Source organism: Apodemus sylvaticus, chromosome 22 (genome assembly GCF_947179515.1).
Source record: "Apodemus sylvaticus chromosome 22, mApoSyl1.1, whole genome shotgun sequence".
Taxonomy (NCBI): domain Eukaryota; kingdom Metazoa; phylum Chordata; class Mammalia; order Rodentia; family Muridae; genus Apodemus; species Apodemus sylvaticus.
In genome coordinates, this window is record NC_067493.1 from 34201159 (window position 1) to 34216364 (window position 15206).

The 15206-nt window shown below is 49.2% G+C and overlaps 1 protein-coding gene across 1 annotated transcript; it reads right to left on the bottom strand.

The window, feature by feature from the left end:
- Positions 1–1173: 1173 nt before the first annotated feature.
- On the bottom strand, positions 1174–14229 carry Tbl2 (transducin beta like 2). Its single transcript, XM_052168101.1, has 7 exons — positions 14003–14229; positions 10569–10690; positions 9304–9488; positions 7453–7604; positions 6664–6790; positions 5023–5175; positions 1174–4554 (listed from the first exon to the last, which is right to left on the bottom strand). The coding sequence occupies exons 1-7, from the start codon at positions 14127–14129 to the stop codon at positions 4092–4094; spliced, it is 1329 nt and encodes a 442-aa protein (XP_052024061.1). The 5' UTR covers positions 14130–14229; the 3' UTR covers positions 1174–4091.
- Between the last annotated feature and the right edge of the window lie 977 nt (positions 14230–15206).

Genomic DNA, 15206 nt, shown 5'->3' on the forward strand with positions numbered 1-15206 from the left:
AGCAAAACCACCTGACAAACAAGATGTCTTAGGTTATGTGTACCCTGGCCCCGCTGTTGTAGGTTGACTGGCTGTTGCTAAGGCAGGGGTTTCGGGTGGGAGGAGTGTTGCCATCAGATGTTTGCTCAAGTGGACTTTGTGGTTTTCCTTCTGAAAATGGAGTTGGATAGCCTTTACATCACCATGTTTAGCTCTCCCATACTTTTAAAAATTAAAAAGCTTCAAAATTAGTATTATATTTTGTATTTTAGATTCAGATGGTGGTGGCACACGCCTTTAATCCCAGTACTCGGAAGGCAGAGGCAGATGGATCTCTGTAAAGTTTGAGGCCAGCCTGGTCTACAGAGTGAGTTCCAGGCCAGCCAGGGCTACACAGACCTGTCTCAAAAAACCAAAATACATGAATTGTTTTAGACAGTCTATGCAGAGCTGACTCAGGGGTCTCCCTCTGGCAAGCACCTGGGCTCCATGCATGAATCAGCAGATCAATGCTGCCTCTACTCTAGAGGATCAGAAGAGCTTGGCAGTCTCTATTAATAGCCAGACACTTTTCCCCTGGGCAACAAGGACAGCTCTGTTCCATCCTTGGGCGGTCTGTGCAGTGACCCACTGTAATGCTCCCACCTCATTAGGAACTCGCAGCTTCCGGGCATGGCGATGTAGGCCTGTTAGCCCTGCTATTCGGGGGCTGTCAAGCTACAGACTCTCAAGATCAAAGACAACTTACTGAAACGTGAGCTCAAAACACAGGCAAGCCAGGCGGTGGTGGTGCACGCCCGTAATCCCAGCACTCTGGGAGGCAGAGGGAGGCGGATTTCTGAGTTCGAGGCCAGCCTGGTTTACAGAATGAGTTCCAGGACAACCAGGGCTATACAGAGAAACCCTGTCTTAAAAAAAAAACAAATCTAAAAAAAAAAGACAAAACCAAAAAAAAAAAAAAAAAAAACCCCAAAAAAACCCACAGGCAAAAAGACCTGTGCATGGTGGCACATGCCTTAAAAACCAAGCACTCAGGAAGCCAAGGCAGGTGAATGACTATGAATTCTAGGCCAGCCAAGGCTACAAAGTGAGTCTTTGTCTCAAATACACACAAAAAATGGGGTTGGGGCAAGACCACATATCTAATCCCCAGTGTGATCCTTGAGCATGTATACAAGCGAAGAGTCAACGTGGTGAGGTCACTGAACAACATTTATTACCATTTTACAGATGGGGAACAAACTCTGGCCTCTGTGCTTACCCGAGTCCAGGCCCAGGCCAGTGGCTTGGCTGATTTGGGAACAGACTTCTGAGTCCAGCAGCTCAGCACCCCTGCTTGGGTTCACTACCTTTCCTGTGCAGCCACAACACCAGTTCCTTCTCAAAACACCAGTGCAGAAGCAAGTGAAGGCGTTCTCAGCTGCTCCGACAACCAGAGCACATGCCTGCCAGACCCCACACGCACACACAAGCCTGAGGCAGAGCTGTGTATTCTGAAGCCCAAATTCGTGTGTGGCCGACCACAAGGCCCTCAATATGGCTGATCTCATCAGAAACCTGAATCTACAATAGAGAGCAGAGTGCAGAAAAATTCAAAAGTTTTGTCATTATTCCTAGTCTGAGTCCCATATTTATTGAGAGCTTACTTTGTCCTAGCTAGTTGACTTGGGACCCAGACCAAGGCAGACCAACAAGGATTCTGTTCCAACGCATCCTTCAGCAATTTCACAAACTGGTGCTAGAGGTTCAGTGGCAAAGCTTTTGCCCAGTGAGGGCTCTGGCTGTGGCTGAGCAGAGAGCCTTTGTCTAGCACCTCCCAGGGAGGGGTTGAGGCATAGCTCAGCAGCAGAGCTATTTGTCTACCCTGCACAAGGTCCTGGGTTCCATTCCCAGGACTGCAAAAGGAAAAGCAAGGACGAATCCTTAAGTGCCAATGAGACCAATGAGCTGCATCAGGGCTTGGTGCAGTTCATAATGGCGCCTCCTTGCAAAGTACAGTGCCAACATCTAACTTCTCTGAAACTGGCAACTTTTGCGGGATTGTTAACAGTAAGTAGCTGCTCCCACCCACTGTGCATAGGACACATGGCCACCAGCCCAGTGCAGTCTCTACCATTTCCTCCCATCTCACAGTCAGGTAACGGCCCAATTCCCACTGCTGCTCCCCACTCGACTTGCCCTTCTCACTGACACTGAGGTAAACACAGAGCCAGACAAGATGGTTTCAGAAAGCACCAAGTCATACAAAAGAAGGAAAAGCAGCAGGGCACCAGGCGGGACAGGACTGGTGGAAAGGGCTACTTCGGAGGGAGTGGACGAGGCGGCAACTGTTGGAGTGAAAGTTACAAGGACTGAATCGCATTGACAAGTCTGCCAACAGAAAGGAAAAATGCTTGCAGCACACAAGAGGGAGCAGCCCACACCTGGAGCCTGCCCACTGCTGGGTTAGTAAAGAACAGGAAGAATGGGCTGGGTTGGACCACTGCAAAGAAAGATCACAAGAGTGGCTAAATTTCACAGCACTATGCAGACCACAAGGAGGGTTTTGGGTTTCATTCCAAGAGTAGAGGGAAGGAAGCCTTTGGGGAATGGCATGATCCAAAACACCATTTTCGTTTTCCCAAAGCTGGCTAAACTATGTAGAAAAGTGACTTGAAGCAATATAGTTGGAAACAGAAGTACTATCCAGATGGTACTGGACAGTGGCTAAGACCGGGATGGTGACAGAAGAGTGGGAGAGACAGCAGATGCTGCAGGCCATCTGGATGGAGCAGCGGTGGTGGAAGGGGAGAATAACAAGGGAGCCATCAAGGTCAACTTCAGGGTTGTGCCCTCTTCTAAACCCCCTGTAGCATTGAGGATGGCAGGAAGAGGCCCTGCTTTTAAGTGAGAGATGCAAACTAACCGGGCTGGGTACTTGGGTCTAAGCAGTCTTCAAGTGCACAGGGCCCAAGACCCGATCTTAGTGGGTAGATTCCATTCATTCCCCATTATTGTCCTGGATTCACTATGGTCAAGCCTCATGTCCACAACCTCCCCTGCAGCTGTAAATAAACAAAAGGTGCGCCACTGACACCAGCCTCTAGGTCCTCAGCTTTTACCCCTAGCAAGGGGCCTAGTCTTGTCTGTCTGTCTTAGCCAGCATCACTAGCTCAACCCATGAAACAGGCCCTGAAGTGAGGAGTTCAAGAAGTCTCCAAGAGAAGAGCACCGTCCTGAGATGGATTAACTTCTCAAGGCACGTGAACAAACCACCATATTTATCCAAGATGAATGAGCAAGCAGAGCCCTAGGAAACTTGGCTTCACAGGGGCTGTGACTCTCTCTAGTCAGAGTATTGCTCGCAGAATACTGTTTGCGGCTCATGTTACCTGGTAGTTAATGACACTGGACAGCACTGTTGTGCTCCATGCGTGGGAACATTTTAATACTCTTAGCCTCACAGCATCTTTGCAGGAAGGCCACAGAAAGCATCGTTCCCCATTTTACAAATAAGAAAACTGAAGCCCAGGAAAAAACAGTCTTGTCAAGGTTACTCTCCCTAGGGAGCCCAGGAGAACCTAGAATTCACTATGTAGTCCAAGCTGGCCCTGATCGTCTTGCCCTTACCTGTAGAGTGCTGAGATTACAGACCAATGCCAACAAAGACCAGTCCTTAATTACTTCTTGCTGCTATCAGGAGCCTGGTCCAGATGGAGGCTCCCCTTGCAGCATTATAAAACACATTCTGAAGTCTTATAAAACAACTTGTCCCTGGTGACCCTAGGGTTTTACCACTACACTGACAAACTTCTTTGGATGTCAGGGTCTTTTGCCAAACAGTCAAAGATTTTGCTCTGTCTGTCTTCTCTCTACTCCTCTTCTCAGTGCTAAGTGAAGATAGATTCTACCACTAGGGCCTGTGAGAAAACAGCACCTTTCAGTCTGGGAAGAGTCAAACAAGAAGAGAGAGACAGAGAGAGAAAGATCTGAGTATGCAAGAATAGTTTCAATAGGGAAAAGTAGGGGTCACCAGAAAGAAAACTGGGAGGTTCCTCTAGGTCTCCATCCCAGGGGTACCTGGGAAGCAGCAGCCGCTGGGGGCAGGCAGCCAGGCCCACCCAGAGCCAGAGTCACTTCTTCAGGGCACCCAGGCTCTTTAGGGTTTCTTGGGCCTGGGTCAGTTGCTGCTGCAGCCTCTGGCGGGTACTTTCGCTGGCAGCCCGCTTCAGGAGGCCCTGCATCTCCTCCACCACAGCTCGGTGGCCAGGGGCGTTGTGGAAGAGCCGCACTGCACGGTCCCCGCAGGAGGCCAGGAAGCGGCCAGTGATGTCAAAAGTCAAGTCAGCAATGCACTCCCCATGGACACCCTCGAAGTACTCCTCCTTCTCCCCACGCCGAGTGTTGAAGAGATGAATACTGGTGCCAGTGGCCAAGGCCAGGACATGGGTGTCTGGGGAGAGTGCCAGGTGGCAAGGCATGGTGCTCGCCTCATCAAAGCGGCCTGTCCGTAGCAAGTAGGGGTCCTGCTGCTTCTTGTATTCCACATCTGTGTCCCATAGCTTCCATGTGCCATCCTTGGAGACAGAGGCCATCCTGCAATGTGGGAAATCACAGCTAGAGCCTCACCAGCCCCAGCAGGGGAAAACAAGTTTACGTCCTGCCAAGAACCAAGTCCTCTACCCTTTTCAGAACTGCAGCCCAGACAGGCAGCAGACCAGACGCACTGCCCAGTCCAGCTTGGAGGCACACACCTAGAACCCCAGCTTGGAGGCACACACCTAGAACCCCAGCTTGGTGGCACACACCTAGAACCCTAGCACTAGAGGGCCAAGGCAAGGCAGGAGGATCACTGAGTTCAAGGGTAGCCTGGGCTACCAGTGAGACCCTGTTTGAAAAATATGAATAGAACAAAACGAAAAAATTACCAGGCAAGGTATACACACCTGTACCTCAGTAGCTATGAGGGGGGCAGGTAGATTAGGACTCCAGGGCTAGCCTTGGCTATCTGCACTGAAACTGAACAAGCGAAAGAGCAAAGTTCAGATGGACCGAGGCACTCACCGCCGAGAGTCGTTGGAGAAAGCGAACGAGTGCACAGATGCAGAGTGACCCTTCAGCTCAAAGGCTCGCAGCACCTCCTGGAACTCTCCTTTCTTCCCGAAGCAGACTTCCCAGACCTTCACATCTGGGGTGAAGCCACACGAACCCACAAACCTGTCATGTAATTCACACTCTTAAAACTTAAATGTTAAAGGCACCTTGGTACTATCAAGTCTTAGAAATCGTAGCGTTTGGGGATGTTAGGCATGGATCTAGAGTTTCGTAAATATAAGGCAAGTAATCTATAGCTATAGCTAGCCACTGCCTGAAGAAATCTTTTAATGTGTTCTTGTGCCAGGGATGGAGGTAGACACTGCAATCCCAGTTAGTATGGAAGCTGAGACAGGAGGATCAAGTTTAAGGCCTTCTTGGGCTAACAGAGTAAACTGGAAGACAGTGTGGATAACTTAGTAGGATCTTATCTCAAATTAAGGCTAAAATTAATAAAATTGAGACCAGCGTGGTGGTACATACTTTTAAGCGCAGTGCCCAGGAGGCAAGAGCAGCAGATCTCTGTGAGTCTGAGACTACTCTAGTTTATAGGGTGAGCTCCAGGCTGGCTAGGGCTACTGACTGAGATCCTGTCTCAGAACAAATAAAACCAAACAAACAGAAAACAAACAAGAAACAAAAGAGCCAGGTATGGTGGCAGACAGATACAGAAGGAGTGTATTACAGGTTCAAGACCAACCTGGACTGCATAGCAAAACTCTATAAATTTAAAAACAATGAAAACTGAGAAGCTGGGGATGTAGCTTAGTGGTAGAGAACTTACTTAGCATGCTTGAAGACCTGTGTTCTTCAGGTCGTCAAGCACCCAGTACTACAGAGTAAAACAAAGGTTGTATAGATATTCTTGTTCAAGGTGATGGTATGCTTTAAGATCCACAGTACAGGGAAGAGAAGAATCTCAGTTAGGAGGACACTCCTAACTGGCAAAGCCCTGCTCTCCATTCCCAGCACACATATGCCTAGCTTGGTGGTGTATGCCTATTATCCCAGCACACAGGAGGTAGAAGCAGAAGGATCACAGGTCAAGGTCATCTTCAACCACACAGTGAGTTCAAGGCCAGAACAGACTCAAGAGACCCTGTTTTTAAAAAAGCTGGGCATAGTGGTACACAACTTTAATCTTAGTACTTGGGAGGCAGACAAAGGTGGATCTCTGGTGAGTTTAAGGCTAGCCTGGTCTACATAGGAGTTCCAGGATGACAAGGACTATACAGAGAAACCCTGTTTCAAGACCTCAGTAGGCAGAGGCAGGCAGATCTCAGTGAGTTTCAGGCCATTTGATATACATAATGAGTTCTAGGCCAGCCAGGGATACACAGCAAGACCCTGACTCTAAACAAGTTAAATGAACCCTCAGATGAGGGGCTGCGAATGTTGAGAGGTGGCTAAGCGTTTGCCTAACATGTACAGTGGTTTCCACCCTCAGCACTGCAAAAATAAACACAGGGAAGGTAAAGAAACAGACACTAAGGACTTGGGGGCTTGTGTGAAAACCCTTCCCGTTTGGAGAGCTAGGACTCCTTCTCCAGGGTCCCTACGCCCCTCCTCGAAGCTACCTCTCTGCTCTGTACCTGCCCTCTTCTTCCTCACCTGCTACACGGGGAGATAACAGCGTGACTGTTGTTCATCTGGTTGGTGTTGATTGTGGACAGCACCTGACCTTTCAGATTCCATATGAGGACAGTTGTGTCACTGGAGGCGGTCATGATGAACTTCCCTGATGAGGAAAGGACAGTTTTAAGTCCAAGGCCACGACCAAGCTGTCACCTCCCAAAAAAGCAATGGGCACTACTCTAAGAAGTATCCACGCTCTTTTCCCAGGCCAAAGTTCACCTCAGGTAATTCTGTGCTAAGAAGCGCGGCGCTAACTTTGGCTCATGGACTCTAGGGAAGCACAGGACCAGAACTCCTTGGACACAGGGATGCCAAGCAAAACTCAGGCAGTAACAACTCATTCAACAAATACAATTCAGACACTAGGAAGATGGCTCAGCTGGCGCCAAGCCTAATAACCTATTGGGCTGACTTCTATACGTGTGCTAAAATAAATACACAAAATAAATGCAAAAAGGGGGGAGGGGGGCCTAGAGAGATGGCTCAACAGTTAAGAGCACTGGCTGTTCTTCTAGAGGACTTGGGTTTGATTCTGAGCACCCACACGACAGCTCACAATTGGTTTTAACTGTGATCCCAGGGGATGACCCCATGCCCTCTTCTGGCCTCTGTGAGCATGTATGCAGGTAGTACACAGATATACATTCAGATAGAACACCCATACACATAAAGGGAAAATAAACCTTCCAAACAAAACAAAGACCAAGTTATGACTCAGGCACATTTTCATGCCTCGAGTAAACGCCTCCCACAGCCTTCCCTTACCGGTGTCAGCAATGCCGATGTTGATAATGGGCGCCTTGTGTTTTTTAGGGAAATCTTCTGGTGTGGCCGTGAAAGTAAAGCCCCCATCTTCTCGCTTGGCCATCTTATAAACACGGAGGGTGTCTCCATTGGCCAGCCAAACAATGAAGGCTCTAGAGACAAGTAAACAGAGCTTACTTCCCCACCTGGACAGAAGCCTAGGTTCTAGAGAAATCCAAGATTGTCCCTTATGCCGTAATGTACAGCCTTACTACAGATCCCTTGGTTCAAAATCTTTTTTAACTTAAAAGATGTTTTACATATTCATGTGCATATGATTTTTTTGTGTGTATGTGTTTGTGCACCACATATACACTTGGTGCCCTTAGAGGCTAGATGAAGACATTGGCTCCCAAGTCTGGAATTATAGACTGTCAGAAGCTGTCATGTGGGTGCTAGGAATTGAACTTGGGTCCTGTATAAGGAAAGCCAGTATTCTTAAGCCCTGAGCCATCACCCCAGCCCCTCAAAGTCTTGCAAAAACTATTCAGAGGGCCAATGAAATGGTTTAGCAGGTAAAAAAGAAAAAAAAAAAAAGAAAAAACCACTTGCTTGGCAAGGCTAATGGAACTTGAGCTACATACTCAGGAACCCATGCAGAACGAAAAAAACCTCAGCTTCTGTTCTCTCTCTCTCTCCCTCTCTCTCTCCCTCTCCCTCTCCCTCTCTCTCTCTCTCTCTCACACACACACACACACACTCACACACTTACACACCACACAATCCCAAAACAAAAAAATTCAAAGACAGAGATGTATCTCAGTGGTAGTGGTAGGTCATGGGTTTAATCCTTAGCACTAACATAAAAAGATCTTCCCTAGAGAGAGGCTTTGAGGCTTAAGGAGCAGGAAGCTCTGGGTCTCAACACTCATAAGGCCCTCCCCAAGGTTAGAGAATAGAAACAGGTTGCTGGGAATAGAGGACTGTTTGACCGAGCTGCCGTAAAGCCCAACCGCAGCTCCAACACAGCCTTGATGAATCCCCATCAGCCAGGCTAACGAGGGCTTTCTATGACTCGATGGCCAAGAGTTGTTCGTGTTCTTGTAAGCACCCTCTTACCCATCAACTTGTAAGTAACCCCAGTGAACCCAGTGGCTCACCAGGAGCCACACAGCACAGACTCTCTCTGGTCTGTTGTCGACGCCCTACCTAAGGTAAACAGACTTTTGCTTATATTTCCCTGAACAAAGGTACACAAGGCCACATTGAATCTCAGTACTAGGGAGACTGGGGCAGAGAGATCGCAAGTTCAAGGTCAAGCTGCATTACTTAGTGAGAACAATATAGTAAGGCACTGGGTCCTGTCTCCAATCAAACAGAAAACTAAAACCCAGAAGCAAGCAAGGCTGATGGTGTAGCTCAGCGGCATGCGTGATGCTGAGTTCAGTGCGGACAAGAGAGAAAAACGGGGAAAGCATCCTCATAGCTAGTTCCTTTCATTTCTAGAACTTAAGAAGTTATAAGAGCCTGGCAGTGGTGGCGCACACCTTTAATCCCAGCACTCTGGGAGGCAGAGGCAGGCGGATTTCTGAGTTCGAGGCAAGTCTGGTCTGCAGAGTGAGTTCCAGGATAGCCAGGGCTACACAGAGAAACCCTGTCTCGGAAAATGAGAGAGAGAGAGAAAAGAAAAGAGCTCCCAGAAGTCCTGGCAGATTAGAGTTTTGAACATCCTCCATACTGTCAGAATGCCCTTTTTATATCACAACTAGGTAGACTCTTGACCCCTCCCCACTAGCTCCCAACTGGATTTGTGAAGGCCACAGCCACAAGCTGGGCTTTTGCAGGCAAGCCTGAGGCTCTGTCCTGTCCCACCTGCAGTCAGGGCTGAAGCGCACCAAGGTGGCATGGTCCAGCTCCACATTGGCTCTCATGCTGCGGTGTTCCCGCTGAAGGAAATCTTTGGTGCTCCAGATACGGACAGTGCGGTCATCTGCACAGGTGGCCAGATACTTGCCGTTGCTGCTGAAGTCCATGCAAGATATATTCCCACTGTGACTCTAGGGAAAAGAATGCAGGAAGGACCAATGAGAAACCTCTCAAGTGAATGGGGATGCTGAACCTAGGTCTGTAGCTCCGGCTCAGGGGCTTGGATGACCGACAAGTCGAAGCTAGAACAGGATGAGCTAGCTCTGCTAGCTCAGTTCCCAGCTCCTCAGGAGCTCGGCGGTAGGATGCCGAGGTCAAGGCCTACCTGGGCTACAGAGTAAGTCTGAAGCTAGCCCCAGCAATTTAGTGAAACTATCTCAAAAATAACAGTAGAAAAAATAAATATAAATAAAGCAGAATGGACTGGGTCTGTAGTTTATTGGTACTGTGCCTGCCTAGAATCCCCTAGGAAGGTGCTCAGCTGTGGAGCACTTAAGTAGACATCTGCCAATTAACAACTTGATGTAGTAATAATTAAATGAGGGTTTCTACTCCACCTTTGATTTTTTGATTCCCAAATGAAAGACACAGAACCTTTCTAAATAACATTAATAGCACTAGAGCTGGGCAGTTGTCAGTCCTCTATGCTATTTTGTCTGCTTCCCTGTCAGTGACTCCATGATTTAACTTGCCACATTCCACTCGGGCTGCTCTTACGCCAACTGGCCAGCCCTCATGGCCACGCTCTCACAACTCATCTACCCCATAGCATCTTCTCCTCTCTTCACCCCTCAGCATTCTTCCTCAAGGTCTCTGCCTCTGACGCCAAGCCCTGGGAACCGAAGCCCCATCTACCTCTCTGCTGCCCAGCTACACTGGGCATCTTTATTCAACCAATAGTTTTAACTTAAGGAGCAAGATTACATAGCATCACTTGGTGTATGTCCCCGAGGCCACCAGATGCTGGAGCCAGTATTTAAGATTACAATACACAGTGACAGACCAAACCTCAATAAGAACTGAAGGTATACTGCACAAGGCCCTGGATTGGATCCTCAGTACAAGGGGAAGGAGGACCAGAAGGGGTTTGCCTGCGCTGTTGCTGAGTTAGGGTGTGTAATCTGCATAGGTTACTAATGGACAAAGACCAGGGGTGGGAGCGGTCTTCATGTACACACTGCAAGTGTTCAGTACCCAGGAGTACCAAGTACCTTCAGCGCTGCGGCCAGAAGAGGGTGCGTGAAACTGTGCTGATGAGGCTTCTCCTTCCGAACCCGCTGATTCTGTTTCTGCTTCTTGGATCCTGACTTCTTGGATTCCTTTTCTTTCTGGCCTAGAAGGAAGGGTCACGGCATTTATCTATGCACTCACTCACCAGCATCCACTGAGTACCTAGGATTACTCAGGCTCTGGTGGAGCACAGCAGGACCCAGATATGGTCCTTGTCCTTGAGAAAGTGACATGTGCAGAAACAGGCCTAGGAGGTGGGAGAAGGGGGGCAGATAGTTCATAGTACTTGCTTTCTAAATATGAGGTGCTTGAGCTTGATACACTGTAATCTCAGCACTGAGAAGGTGGAGTCGGGAAAGTCTCTGGGGCTCTCCAGCCAACCAGCCTGGAGTTCATGAGCTCCAAGTCAATAAGCAACTCCGTCTCAATGGAGCACCTTGCGTTCCGAATGATACTCAGGATTGTTCCCTGATCTCCATGTGCACAGATGTATGAGCATCACCCACACATGTTCACTTAGAGGCGCCGCTCAGCGATAGAGGGCTTGCCTAGCATGTGCAGGGCCCCAAGTTCAATCTCCAGCTGCACTAAAAACACATAAAACATAGGGCTGGAGAGATGGTTCAGTGCTTAAAAGCATGTATTGTTCTTTTAGAGAATCAGAGTTTGGCTCCCAGCACTCAAATCAGGCGGCTCCCAACCAACTATAACTCTAGTTCTAGAGAATATGGTAGCCATGTCCTCCAAGAACACCTCCACAAAAATGGGCAAATCTATAGATGGACATACATAATTTTTAAAAAAGGCTTAGAAATCAGACTTGACTTTGGATTTGGTTTTTATCATTGCGTATTCTTTTCTTCTATTTTTAAAGCCATTCTGAAGACTGAACCAACAGCTTCACGCATGCTAAGGAAGGGTACATGGTCTACACCCCCAGCGCTCCTTACTCATCTTACAGAGGCTGCTGGCTGAGTCTGTACAGCATCTCTCTGAGCTTACACAGCTGCGTGGGTTCATGGCTTAGCCAGTGTACTGTGAATTCTAGTCAGGTGTCCCGAAGTAGGGAAATAATATGCACAAGGGAATCTGAAGATCTGGCCTTGGTTAAGGTATTTAACTGCTTCAAATCTTGATTTCCTCAAAGAGATGTTGAAACCAGGCTTGGTAGTGCATGCCCCCTATAAATAATTGTAGCACTCAGGAGGTGGAGACAGGAAAACTGTGGAGCAGGGTGGTTCAGAGTCAGACTTGGCTACATAGTAAGTTTAAGGCCCACCTGGACATCCCTTTCTCAAACACACACACACATACACACACACACACACACACACACACACACACACACACGTTAAGAACTAACAAATTAGTATAACCAAGTCACAAGCCAAAACACATCCCTACATTGATGAGAAAGCTCAAGAGAAGGCAAAACAGTGTCACACAAAAGTAATCCCAGTATTTGAGTATGAGGCAGGAGGATTGGGAGAATTCCAGACTAGTCTAGGCTCTATAGTGACACCCTGTATCTAAGTCAACCATCTATTTATCTGATAGAAACAAAGTTCAAGGCAATCCCATAAAGCACTGAGAAAGCCAACCCCTTGGAAAACTGGGCTGTAGAATTGGCTCTGCTGGAAAGTCTGACAACCTAAGTTCAGTTCCACATGGTAGAAGAAAAAAACTGACTCCCCAAAGTTGTCCTCCAATCTTTGCACAGACACAGTCACTTACAGTCAGTCACACACACACACACACACACACACACACACACACACACAAAAGAAAGAGAGAGGGCTGGAAAAATGGCTCAGGGGTTAAGAGCACTGACTGCCCTTCCAGAGGTCCAGAGTTCAATTTCCAGCAACCACATGGTGGCTCACGGCCATCTATAATGGTATCCAACGCTCTGTTCTCGTGTGTCTGAAGACAGACAGCTACAGTGAACTCATATACAAGGAAAAAAAGATTAAAAAATGAGAGAGAGAAAGAGAGAGAGAGAGAGAGAGAGAGAGAGAGAGAGAGAGAGAGAGAGAAAATACAAACAGGGCAGTGGTGGCACGTGCCAGCCAGGGCTATACAGAGAAACCCTGTCTTTAAAAAAAAACATAAATTAGTTAATTAAAATGAAATAAAACATATCTTGGGGAACTAGGTTTACACATAAAGCTGACACGTGTTAGGTAACAGTAGATGCTTCCTAATTCTTACGGGAATGAAAACTTTTATTAAACTTGCTACAGACAATCTGCCTCTAACTTGCCCATGTTGATCTTCAGAGTCAAACCAGACGCTGGTCTTTTATTCTTTCAGCACTGGGATGAAACCCAGTGCCTTGGGTACCACAGGCAAGAGCTCTAGCCCTGAGTTCTGCTCCTGGTCCCTCACTAGAGGGGTTCTAGGTGGGTATTTTAAGACTGAGTTCCAACTGGAGCTCTTCACTAGGGGAATCCTACTAGGTGCTCTACAGCGGCACCATGTCCACAGCAGCCTCCAGACGTTTTGGAATCCCTGCCATCTTGAGTTTTGCCACTGGTAGAACTGTCTTTCTTCCTTGGCCTCCCAGGCAAAATCCTACATTGGCATCCCTGAACAACTCACATCACAGACTGGGGGGTGTAGATCTAGGGAAAGCACTTGCTTGAGACTCTGGGTTCCACATACCCAGCACCAACACAAGGCTAGGTATGGGGAGCACACACCTGTATATTCCAATGCTCCTGAGACTGAGGCAGGAATATCCAGAGGTCAAGGCCAGTTTGGACAACATAGTGAAACCATGTCTCAAAAAACCCACAATGGGTTCCCTACTCTCTATGAAGAGAATCCAGGAATCCCCAACTTCTAAAAAAAAAAAAACACAAGCGCAGCAAGACCATTCATACTCTCCTTCCTTTTGTACTATTAACTCCTCTGTGAAATGTAATTTAATACACTGTATATTTTGCTTGCATTTGCAGATGCTCACAATTCAGATCTATAGTGTAGACGACACTTCTTCAAGCTTAGTTACTGAACGTATTAAAAAGAGCTCGAAGCTTAGCAATAGGTAAGAGGAGTTCAGAAAAACGTTCCTGCCGGTCAGAGCTGGCAGAAGAGTATTTGAAATGACCCCCAATTTCTAAGAACGCGATAACACAGCAAACTTGGGGTCTGACTGAGTTTTCATAGCAGCCCTGGGGACAAAGGTGGTGGTAGGAGGTGTCGTAGGACAAGTCACCGACCACGTCGCAGCGCAGCTCCCGGGTTCCAAAGGCTCTTGTCCCTGGGGGTGTACATGCAACCCAAAACCCACGCGGGAAAATTCATCCCACAACCCGGGAAACTGAGTCCATGACTCTCCACGCTCCTCGGACCACGCAGCGGCCGGGAGCAAAGTCCCCGGAGTCCCCGCCATCCGGCCCGGTATACTTACAGACCGGCTGGCTGGGCTTCTCCTCGGCCCGCAACCAGCCCCGCGCCACGGCCGCTGTGGCCACCAGGGCCAGCAGCCCCACCAGGAGGGACAGCCCCATCAGCTCCGGCATCTGCGGAAGCTCCATGACTGCGGGACAGCTGCCACCTCAGCCTACGACGCCGGCGTCCTCACGTCTCGGCGCACGAGGGGGCAGGGGCGGACAGTTGGCGCGCCTCGAGGGGCGGGGCTGGCCGGCGTTGGGCTCTTTGGGGCGTGGCCTGGTCCTAAGCGCGCGACAGAAGGCGGGACCTAACCGTTGCGATGTTCTATGAGAAGGGCCCTGGCCGTTGGCGCGCTCTACAGGGCGGAGCTTGGCCGCTCAAGCTCCTTGAGGGCGGGGCCTGGCCGTTAGCGGGTTCTGTGAGGCGGGGCCTGGCAGTTGGAGCGCTCTAGAGGGCGGAGCCTGGTACTTGCGCGCCTCGAGGGGTGGGCCCGGCGGTTGGCGTTCTCTGTGGGGCGGGGCCTGGTAGTTTGAGTCCTTCGAGGGGCGGGGCCTGTCCGTTGGCGCGCTTCATAGGACTGGGCGTAATTGCACGTACTATGGGGCGGAGCTTGGCCTTTTGAGGCGTCTTAAGGAGCCAATCGTGACCGTTTTCATCTTTGGAGGGTTGAGTGTTAGGAGGAGCAAGACCTGGCGGTTGACACGACCTGAGGGGCGGGACTTAGCCGCTCGTGCGGGAGGCGGAACCTCGCGTATTTGAGTGCTTCACGTGCTGAGGGGTGTGGCCTGGATTTTTGAACGCCTCGTGGGGCAGGGTCTTCCGGCTCTGTGTTAGGAGGGCTGGCCTTAGCGTTTGACCTGAAGAGGCAAGGCCTGGCTATTGGACTGTTTTTTTTGGAGGGGCGGGGCCTAACGGTGACCGGCCTGAAGCTGTCTGCACGTGTTTTCGGGTATCGGACTCGGTCGGCCGAGCTCTCATCTCATCTTGGCCGTTTATTAAAAGTTTTATTGCAGCAGCGCCACACTGGATCCTTCCAAGGGGCAGGGCAGAGGTTCACATTCCCGCTTGACCCGTGCTTTCGCTGCTGGGGAGGAGAAATGCCCCGTCCGTTGGTATGGGACAGCCCCGCAAAGCCTTGAACAGCGAGGGTGTGTGTCGTGGAGAGGCAAAGTTGTGAATATTAGAAAAAGAAACAGTAAGATCGGAAAGAACTGGAGACC